The sequence below is a fragment of the Myotis daubentonii genome, chromosome 1 (genome assembly GCF_963259705.1).
Source record: "Myotis daubentonii chromosome 1, mMyoDau2.1, whole genome shotgun sequence".
NCBI lineage: Eukaryota > Metazoa > Chordata > Mammalia > Chiroptera > Vespertilionidae > Myotis > Myotis daubentonii.
This window is the reverse complement of record NC_081840.1, coordinates 7186187-7197321: the sequence shown is the minus strand read 5'-3', so window position 1 is coordinate 7197321 and position 11135 is coordinate 7186187. Positions and strand designations below refer to the sequence as shown.

Genomic DNA, 11135 nt, shown 5'->3' with positions numbered 1-11135 from the left:
ACCGGGAAGTTGCCGCTTCAATTGCTTCTCCTTCCTCTTCCTCCTCCTCGCCCGCCCCAGCCCGGCCGCTGGGAAAAGCCAGGCCGAGCCTGAGACGCAGCTGGGTCGGAAGTGCGTTCTGCAGCGTGCACCCCCGATGCCCAACGACCCACCGCGTGGTGGCCCTTGCCACCCTGTTTCTTCTGTTTTAACGTGACTCAGGACGCCCCGCGTTGACTTCACCCACTTCTAATGGGTCCCCAGCCCCCGTTTAAAAACCCGACCTTGGAGAAACTGGGGAAGGGGGGGGGGGGGCGGACAAGTTTGCTCACTTCCTAGGAAGATTCCAGACTGTCCCCGAAGGCCCCGGCGCAGGGAGGAGGAGGGCCGGCGGGGGAGGGGCTGGAAACAAAGCAGCCGGAGTGTGTGCGGCTGGAAGGGGGGGGCGGGCGGGGCGCTCAGGTGCCTCACCCCCAAACCCCGCCGGGGGGCCGGCCAGGGGCCAGGACCCCTCTCCTGGCCTGGTTCACGGCGCTGTGTCTGCCCATTTAGAAACTGGCTTTGGGCGCAGCTTACTCACCCCGGAGGTGAATTACTTTAAAAGGATTCCTGGAATTATGTAAATTAATACTTTTTTTAAAAAAAACACGTGCTTTATCGATAGGTGTAGCTGGGGACACAGCATTTTGTTCACCAAGAGCTGGGATTCCGCACCAAGGGGCCCTCAAGGTGTGGGGGATGTGGCTACGGGAGACCACGGGGCGGTGCTAGGGTTTGGGGGTTCGGGGCGGTGCTAGGGTTTGGGGATTTCGGGGCGGTGCTAGGGTTTGGGGGTTCGGGGCTGTGCGCCCGCCCCCTTTCGCAGGTCCCCTGTGCACAGCCCCGAAATCGAGCATCGGCCTGCGCTCCCCGATTCTAGGGGGACAGGCGGACCCCCAGCATCACCTCGGGGCGCCGGGAGGGCGGGGGCAGCCGTCAGTGAAGGCAGAAACGGGGGTCCAGTGCCCCCCGGGCCACATTCCCTGGTCACCGCCCCCGGCCGGGCCGCACCATGAGGCTCTGCAGACACATGTCCGAATTCCAGGGGCCTGAACCCACACTCGCTGCCAAAGAGAAGCGGTCCTGTCCCCCCCACCCCACCCTCCAAGCTTCTAAACGTGCCCCGGATCCTCCAGTCAGTGCCCCTCACCCCTACCCACGGCCTCGAGGCCCTGAGGCTGGGGTCCCGGTTCTGGGGCCGCGAGGACCGCCTGCAGGAACCTGGGGGGCTGCCCCGCCTGTAGTGCACGCAGCTGACGCCATCGGGACACCGTACAGGGGTGGGCAAACTTTTTGACTCGAGGGCCACAATGGGTTCTTAAACTGGACCGGAGGGCCGGAACAAAAGCATGGATGGAGTGTTTGTGTGAACTAATATAAATTCAAAGTAAACATCATGACATAAAAGGGTACGGTCTTTTATTTTAATAGTTCTATTCATTTCAAACGGGCCGAATCCGGCCCGCGGGCCGTAGTTTGCCCACGGCTGCAAACCACAAGTTCACTTTCTCGGGAGAGCGTGGGCCCCGAGCCCCCCAACCCCCTCCCCGGGCCTGCGGGGTACGGCCCGCCCGCGCGCGCAGAGCGGGGCGGGGCGGGGCCTGCGGCGCCGCGGGCGCGAGACCTTCCCGAGAGTTCCGGGCCGCGCAGGCGCGCTGCGGCGGCGGTTGGGGGTGGCGCGGGCGGCGGCCAGGGCGCAGGCGCAGGCGCGCGGCCGCGGCAGCAGTTGGGGAGGGCTCTTCCGGAAGGTTCCGGAGGCTTCTGGAAAGGCGCCGCGCGCGCAGGGCGGGCCCGCGTCTATATAAGGAGGAGCGGGCGCCGTGCGCCACTTGATTCTGCGTCCTCGTGCGGTGCTGCTGCGGAGCCCTTGCGGACCCTGAAGCCAAGGTGAGGGGGCGCCTGGGGCCTGGGGTGGGGGGGTGGGGGGGATGGAGAGAGGGGGCTCAGGGCGAGCAGGCGCGCGTGGGGCGGCGGACGGCGGGGGCCCGGCCCGGAGCCCCTCGGCCCCGTGGGTGCGGGGCAGGCTTGGTGCGCGGCGGAGGCCTCGGCCTGCTGCGGGCCCGCACCCCCTTCGGGAAGGGCCGTGCGGCGGGGGGCCTGCGGGAGGGAGGACCTCCCCTCCTCCCGCCCGGAAGGCCTCTCCCGGGGCCCGGCCCGCGGCTTGGAGCCGCAGCGAGGCGGCGCCCGTTGCCCGCGGCCTGCAAGCGACTTGGGCTCGGGTGGCGCGCGCCCCTGTGAGCGGCGCGGCCCGGAATGAGGTCATCCCTTTGTCAGCCTCCTGTCTGCGTGTCCCCCGCAGTCTCGCTTGTCCCTGAAATGAAGCCCTGAACACACGGGGCGGCCGCGGTTGGGGCCGCAGCGCTGCTGTGGACGTGCTGCTGCGCGCGGTCCCAACGGGCTGCCGGGGTCCTTTGCAGATGCCGGAGGAAACCCAGACCCACGACCAACCGATGGAGGAGGAGGAAGTGGAGACGTTCGCCTTCCAGGCAGAAATTGCCCAGTTGATGTCACTGATCATCAACACTTTCTACTCGAACAAGGAGATCTTCCTGAGGGAGCTTATTTCAAACTCATCCGATGTAAGTCGCCTTTTCCTGCAGAGTTGGGTTTTGGTTTCACCATCTGGGGCTCTTGTGTTTTAACAACGTGTGTTGTGTTTTTTTTTTCTAGGCTCTGGACAAGATCAGATACGAAAGCTTGACAGATCCCAGTAAACTAGACTCTGGGAAAGAGCTGCACATCAATCTCATTCCCAACAAGCAAGACCGAACCCTCACTATTGTGGATACCGGAATCGGAATGACCAAGGCCGATTTGATCAATAACCTGGGTACCATCGCCAAGTCCGGGACCAAAGCGTTCATGGAAGCTTTGCAGGCTGGTGCAGATATCTCCATGATTGGCCAGTTTGGTGTCGGGTTCTATTCAGCCTATCTGGTTGCTGAGAAAGTGACTGTGATCACCAAACACAACGATGATGAGCAGTATGCCTGGGAGTCCTCTGCAGGAGGCTCCTTCACCGTTAGGACTGACGTAGGTAGGCACCTGATGGTGTAATTTGCTGGGTAAGCCAGTGGCCGGGAAGTAGGGGTGCGTGGGCAGTGGACCCCAAAGAGGCTGTGAAATTTGCCTAAAGTTGGGGAGCGAGCTGGTGAGCAATGATAGTGTAATAGCCTAACACGGAGGTTATCTTGGGCGAGGCAGTTAACTGCTGTGGGACTGACTCCATCCAGGAACAGTAAAGCTGGCTTTGTAAATTGGTTTAAAAAGTGTTAGGTATGGCCGATGAGAGCTGAATAGATTGTAGGTTTTTTACCCTGATTTGGCCATTGAGATTGAAATTGAATTGTTTTCCCTGCTTCTCTTCCAGGGGAACCCATGGGGCGTGGAACAAAGGTTATTCTGCACCTGAAAGAGGACCAGACAGAGTACTTGGAGGAGAGAAGGATCAAAGAGATCGTGAAGAAGCACTCTCAATTTATTGGCTACCCCATTACTCTCTTTGTAAGTTTCTATGTAGATAACCAAAGCGACTGAATTACAATGTTTGGTCCTTTAAGATTTGTAAGGCAAAGACCCAAACTTCCAGTAGTTATTGGACTAGTCTGAAGTTATTAACTGCCAAGGTACCCCAGGGCTCTCTATAATAATAAAAGCGTAATATGCTAATTAGACCGGATGTCCTGCTATGAGGGAAGCCTGGGTTCAGGGTGCCAGAGGGAAGCCAGTTCTGGTGGGAGGGGGGGGAGGCCCACTCTTTTTTTTCTTCTCATTAAACTTATTTTAATGGGTCTCAAAATTCTGTGACAGGTTTTTGGTCATGTTGTTTCCATTAAAAGTGATTTTAAAAATTAATAACTTAAAAACTGCCACACACACAAAAGAATCAAATGGTACACAAAACATTCTAGGAAGGCCTGCTCTTGCACGAATTTCTTGCATCAGGCCTCTAGTATTTAGTTAAAAACATGAAGTATTCATGAGAAGTTTTCTTGGTTAATGTTTCTTAGCTAATTTAGGCTTTGGTATAGAGTCTTTATCTTCATTTAGTTAATTTTTTCATTCTAGAATGTGACTGACTGTCTTTTTTTGCAGGTGGAGAAGGAACGTGATAAAGAAGTCAGTGATGATGAGGCTGAAGAAAAGGAAGAGAAAGAGGAAGAGAAGGAAAAAGAAGAAAAGGAGTCAGAAGACAAGCCTGAAATCGAAGATGTTGGTTCTGACGAAGAGGAAGAAGAAAAGAAGGATGGTGACAAGAAGAAGAAAAAGAAGATCAAGGAGAAGTACATCGATCAAGAAGAACTGAACAAAACAAAGCCAATTTGGACCAGAAATCCTGATGACATTACTAATGAAGAATATGGGGAATTCTACAAGAGCCTGACCAATGACTGGGAGGATCACTTGGCAGTGAAGGTGAGTGACTGCCGAGTGCGGCCAGGCCAGTCTGCCTCTGCAGGTTCTGTCTGAAGTAGTTAAATTTTCTCATCCCAGCCCTTCTCCCACAGTGCTGTGAGTTAGGGAACGGCTAGTGTTCATCCACTGATTATGACTTGGTGTGTGTTTTATTACAGCACTTTTCAGTTGAAGGACAGTTGGAATTCAGAGCCCTTCTTTTTGTCCCAAGACGTGCTCCGTTTGACCTGTTTGAAAACAGAAAGAAAAAGAACAACATTAAGTTGTATGTTCGCAGAGTTTTCATCATGGATAACTGTGAGGAGCTGATCCCTGAATACCTGAGTAAGTAGAGTTGGGTATGAAGAATGACCACTGGCACTGGTTAAAGTCATTCTTAACTTAAGCGGGGGGGGGGGGTCGTCATAATTCATCTTTGGTTTTGGGGGCTTGCTCGTATTTGGTTGATTTTTGTCCTTAGAGTGACTTTGGTCTTTATATTCTTTCAGACTTCATTAGAGGTGTGGTGGACTCTGAGGATCTCCCTCTAAATATTTCCCGAGAGATGTTGCAACAAAGCAAAATTTTGAAAGTTATTAGAAAGAATTTGGTCAAAAAATGCTTAGAACTCTTCACTGAACTGGCAGAAGATAAGGAGAACTACAAAAAGTTTTATGAACAGTTCTCTAAAAATATTAAGGTTGGTATAAACACATTGGAGCATTAGTAATAATGAAACTGGCTTCTCAAAATTTCAAATTTTGTTTTAATGCAGAAAGTTTTTCTAAAGCTAATGTTATCTTTCAGCTTGGAATTCATGAAGATTCTCAAAACCGGAAGAAGCTCTCTGAGCTATTACGATACTACACATCTGCTTCTGGTGATGAGATGGTCTCCCTCAAGGACTACTGCACAAGAATGAAGGAGAACCAGAAGCACATCTACTACATCACAGGTAATGGGCGATGTGTCCATGTCACCCATGGTGCTTGGAACCTCACAGGGACTGGGTGTTTTCTACCTGTGTGGCTCTCCCCATACATTAGTAGGTGTTGATCTCGGCGAGGTAGTTAACTGATCTGGCCATATCTGTGGTGGTCAGATCTGACTAGATAAGAAAAGCCAAGGGAGATGACACCTTGGGAAAGGTCTAAAAGTAATTCTTCGATACAGGAGAGACCAAGGACCAGGTCGCTAACTCGGCCTTCGTGGAGCGTCTTCGGAAGCACGGCCTAGAAGTGATCTATATGATCGAGCCTATTGATGAGTACTGTGTGCAGCAGCTGAAGGAGTTTGAGGGGAAGACCTTAGTGTCAGTCACCAAAGAGGGCTTGGAACTTCCAGAAGATGAAGAAGAGAAAAAGAAGCAGGAAGAGAAAAAAACCAAGTTTGAAAACCTGTGCAAAATCATGAAGGACATCTTGGAGAAAAAAGTAGAAAAGGTGTGTTTCTTGTACCTACATTTGCTAATTTTTGACACTTCCTAGAAGTGGTGGTAGATTCCCCCCCCCCCCCCATGTTAAGCCATACAATGTACTTGCAAACTTAGGATAGAAAACGTTTAGCCTCTCCATTCAGTGGGATATCTAAGTTTGCAAGTACATCATATTTCTGATTCCTCAGTACTTGTTAGATTTCTTAGATTTCACTTCACAATAAAGCTGACATAGGTGCTGAAGAGTTGTAGTAATCTTAGCTACAACTTAATGCCCGGACATCTTAATGCTTAGTACTTTGATTACAGGTGGTCGTATCAAACCGATTGGTGACATCCCCGTGCTGCATTGTCACAAGCACATATGGCTGGACGGCAAACATGGAGAGAATCATGAAGGCTCAGGCCCTGAGAGACAACTCAACAATGGGTTACATGGCAGCAAAGAAACACCTGGAGATAAACCCAGACCATTCCATCATCGAGACCTTAAGGCAGAAGGCGGAGGCAGACAAGAATGACAAGTCTGTGAAGGATCTGGTCATCCTGCTCTATGAGACCGCGCTCCTGTCCTCTGGCTTCAGTCTGGAAGACCCCCAGACACACGCTAACAGGATCTACAGGATGATCAAACTTGGTCTTGGTAAGCCTGTGTTGTCAGAAAGAGACTTGCCCCATGACTATTGGGCGGGTAACTTTTAGCTACTTGATCACAATTGGGATCATGTCATGCCACTTGAGAAACTAAAGTAACGTGTTGAAGGGGTAGATAAATAGGTCCCTAGTCCATAAAGGCTAAAAAATGGAACTGAGACTCAAATACCCTATAATTGCTTAGCGTTGGGAGCAGTTATAAGCCAGCAGTAGTATTAGGCTAATTAGTTGGTTTTAAGAAGTCTAATACATGGCTTTTATTTCCAAAAAGGTATCGATGAAGATGACCCCACTGCTGACGAGAGCAGCGCTGCTGTGACCGAAGAGATGCCGCCCCTGGAAGGAGACGACGACACCTCCCGCATGGAGGAAGTAGACTAAGCTCCTCTGCAGGACACCTGCACACGTGTTCAGTTCTGTACCTTCATTCCCTTGGATAATATATTTTCAAGGACTTTTTTCTTTATTTTTGTTAACATTTTAAAAATATGTATGGCATGGCAACTACTTAAAGGGAAGACCGGGTTCCTTTCCCCCTCTGTGTGTATGAGACTGTGATACTTGAGGCACTGAAGCCGGGCTTGTTTTCTTTCCTAGTTCCATGTTGGCCTGTTTTAACAGAATGGGTTTCTTTGTTGTAAGATACGTGTAGCCTAATGTTTGTTAGCTTTGTGGTCTGAAGTGTTTCTCTCTCAAGCAAGTTCCTAAGTAGACCAAATCTTTGTTGCTCAAGTGTTCTGAGATGTGTGGTTAAAACAACCTTCATCCCCTAAGATCTACTTTTTAAGCCTGACATCCCCTGTAGCTAACTGCATGTACTAGTATGGCCTCTAGAAGTTAGTATGCTAAGCTGACCAACAGGATGGTAGCAACTGTCCATAGGGTTTGTCTCTAAAGGATTGTGTAGCATAGCAGAAATATAAGCTACCTAGGCATATGTTGTAAAGCTGTTTGAAAGTAACTCAGAGCAAGTTTTGTGAATAGAAGGGCAGTGCTCTCGTCACATTCTGCTTTAAAAGGTTATGGCAAATACAAATTAAAAAGAAAAGTTCTGTGAAAGTGTCTTATTTGGGGGCTGTTGCTGATGTAACAGCACTGGGTATACACAAATCTTGCCTAGACAAGTGGAGAAGACAATAGATGGTTCACATTGATCACCCCAAGTCTTTCTGCGACTTCCCAGGGACCCAGGTTTCAGGGTGTCATCAGGTAGCATGCCCTCCCCATCTGTCTAATATGGTCTCTAATCGAGCATTCTACATCAGGGTTGGTATGTCCAAGCTGCATGTTGGTGGCATTTCTGAAACATTGCAGTCTAAATAGAGCCCCTTAAAACCTTGGCCTTAGTGTCTCCAAGTTCTTTTCTAAATCTACTTAACTGTCATCCCCCCGATACCTTGCTTTGTTTTTTCTGTTGCTTTATTGAGCCTCAGGTAAGAGGCATGTCTAGGTGGCTGAGCTGCTGGTATCAGTAGGAAGAGCGTGATCATTGGTCTCAAAGGAAACAATGGGGTCCCTTCTGGGACAGCGATAGCTAAATTAGTCTTCAGTCCTGAAGTTGATTGTTTTTAGAAAACTTGGTGGTAGGTCCATGCAGGATTCGGGTTTGTAGACCACCTATAAGAGTGTTCGTAACTAATGGGGAAAGGAGTGTGGGATTCCATACCCTGGGAAAAGCCAGTGCCCTAGTGCCCAGTGGGTTCTTAGTGGCCTGGTGAACACTAATCGCATTTACTCCTTAAAGTCCTCTGCGGCAGAAGTTCTTAGGAATTACTTGAGCCCACATTTAACTCCACAGCCCATAGTCTCTCTGCTGCTGTGCTTACTGAGAGGTTACCAGCTGGAGGAAGTGGGTGTACTTGCTGCTGGGGCTAGTGCAACAGGGAGGTTACAATGGCTTTTAAGAATGTTCAAGACTGAATTCAAATCAAAGCAGGCACTTGAGGGTGTCTGCCAACTGAGGACTAACTGACCCTGCCCTGAGAGATTCATGGCACGTAGGCAAGTACTGTCTCTGGAACTGTCCCCAGGAACCCCTGGGCTGGAGATGGGACCACCCACAGGGGTCGCTCAGCCCAATGGGCATACACACCACCAGGAGTCTCACCTGCTGCTTTAAAACCCAATGTGACTTCACACCGGTCAGCCCCATCCTGCCCTGGAGGAGGGTAATGAGTGCTGAAAAAGCAAAGAGGCACAGATCAGAAAAGGTAAAATTTATTCACAAAAATGATCTGAGAACTAATACCTGAATTTAGCAAAGTCCTAGGATAGATCAATATGCAAAAACCATTTGAATTTGTGTTAGCAACAATGGTTAATTAAATCTTTAAGTGTTCATTCACAGTAGCATACTAAATTGAAATAAATTTTACAAAACGGCTTTGCAACACCTGGACAGAAGAAAAATTAGAGACCTAGGTAAACAAATTCCGGTTCTGTGTTGGAAACTCAATAGTGTTAAGATCAGGGTTCTCCTGAGAAGCATTAAATGAGCCAGTCATAAAAAGCTACCTTCTACTTGATTTCATATAATTCCAGAAAAAGAAAAGTGCATCAGAAAGTGGGGCCAGAAGGCCTAGTGGGATTGTCGAGGGGCGAGAGGGAACATTTGAAAGTGTCCAAAAACTTTAATGATTGCATGGGTGTATATATTAAAATCCATAGAGCTTAAAATGTGTGGATAATGGTGTACTATGCCTAATAAAAAATGGAAAAAAGAAAAGCAAAGATGTAGAAAGCAGACTACTGCCATTCAAATGCGACCTTGAGCAAGTCAAGTCGCTGGACCCCTTCCTCTTACCTCATTTGTAAATGAGACAGTACCTTCAAGGCTGCTCTGCCATTTTCTAGGCAAGTGGGCTTAGCAGCTGCCTGGCATTGCCAAGTGCTCACTAATGGACAGCCTTTACTTCCAAAGACTCACCTCCGGTCGGACCTTTCCTCCCTGGCGTCCTATGAGGTCACCTTACTCAGGTTCACTTCTGTCACAGATAATGTCCTAGATCAGTGGTTCTCAACCTTCTGGCCCTTTAAATACAGTTCCTCATGTTGTGACCCAACCATAAAATTATTTTCGTTGCTACTTCAACTGTAATGTTGCTACTGTTATGAATCGTCATGTAAATATCTGATATGCAAGATGGTCTTAGGTGACCCCTGTGAAAGGGTTGTTCAACCGCCAAAGGGGTCGCGACCCACAGGTTGAGAACCGCTGTCCTAGAGTGTAACATCCTGCAAGCCCCAGTCTAAGTCTCACTCCGCCAGGAAGTTTTCTAGACTACTTCTAGGGGACACCCAACTGAGAACCAGGCAGTTCAGTTTGGTGGGCACTGGGGACGGGGGGGGGGGGGGGGGGGGGGGGGGGGGGGGGCGGAGCCAAACAGGGGTGGCAGCTGCAATGAGGCCCTGAGGACCCCAGCAGAGGTATAAGGACAGCAAGGAGGGGCCAGGTGTGGGCAAGCTCCTGGGAGGAGCCGGCTGGGGACAGGAAGCTGACCTCATTTCAACAAGGGAGTGGGGAGCCTCCAGGACGAGGGAGGGGGCATCGCCAGGGCGGAGAGGAGCGCCTGGAGGGCTCTGTCTTGGGAAGGAACATGTGGATGGTCTGATGAGAGAAAAGATGGAGGGTGGAAATCACTGTGTCTTGAACATTAGCCCCAGGTAAACACATCTTACCATTTTAAGTGTACAGTTCAGTGGCATTAACTACATTTAAAATGTGCAGCCATCATCAGTATCTATTTCCAGAACTTTAAAAAAAATGGATCTGAGAGAAAGAGGGGAAAGAGGGGAGGAGAGAGAGAAAGGTCGATTTGTTGTTCCACTTATTCATGCATTCATTGGTTGCTTCTTGCTTGTGCCCTGACTGGGGATCAAACCCACAGCCTTGGTGTATTGGGATGATACTCTAACCAACTGAGCCACCCGGCCAGAGCCTATTTCCAGCACTTTTTCATATTCCAAACAGAAATCTACTCATTAAGCAGTAACTTGCTGTGATGGGCCTCATGCCCCCTAGGACCAGGCTAAATCCTCCCATTGTCTGGCCTCAGTTTACCAGTCCTTCTCTTCAGAAAAGCCCCTGTAGCCTCTCCCTTTGTGGCATTTCTCACAATTGTCCTGGGGTGGTTCATTTTAGGTCTCTCTTGCCCCTGCTGCCTGTCCCCATGAAGGCAGACACGCCGGCCCAGTGCACCTGGATTTATTTGTGGAGTTGAATGAATAACTGGTATATATAATTGTTGTGTTTCCACCTTCCTCCAGGGATGAGGGCAATTTGCTTAAATAACTTCGTGTAATTTGGGAAGCTTATGTTCCCTTTTCCTAGCCTTCACGATCTGCTCCAACCTTTGAAAGTGTGATTCCAGATGACTCCCTGTAGGAAGGAACATCACTTCACCTCCCTGGGAAGAACGTTCCAGGAAGCAGGGCTCTCAGTGAGTCACGGTGTATAAATAGCAGCATTAAAGCCTGAACAAAGATTCCATGGTGATATGCAGAACCAGCCAGCTGAGCAGATCGTCCACCAAGGGTGTCGGCCTGCTCAAAACACACATCATCTTGTGAAAGTACTCTAGGGCCTCAACACGTGACCAATGCGTGTTCTAGAGCTGGAACGGGGGCCCAAAAG

The 11135-nt window shown here is 49.9% G+C and overlaps 1 protein-coding gene across 1 annotated transcript; it reads left to right on the top strand.

The window, feature by feature from the left end:
• The first annotated feature begins 1754 nt into the window (after window positions 1-1754).
• Window positions 1755-7553, top strand: HSP90AA1 (heat shock protein 90 alpha family class A member 1). Its single transcript, XM_059686796.1, has 11 exons — window positions 1755-1905; window positions 2436-2597; window positions 2689-3055; window positions 3389-3522; window positions 4114-4434; window positions 4593-4758; window positions 4923-5113; window positions 5221-5368; window positions 5587-5855; window positions 6158-6491; window positions 6774-7553. The coding sequence occupies exons 2-11, from the start codon at window positions 2436-2438 to the stop codon at window positions 6881-6883; spliced, it is 2202 nt and encodes a 733-aa protein (XP_059542779.1). The 5' UTR covers window positions 1755-1905; the 3' UTR covers window positions 6884-7553.
• Window positions 7554-11135: the final 3582 nt, after the last annotated feature.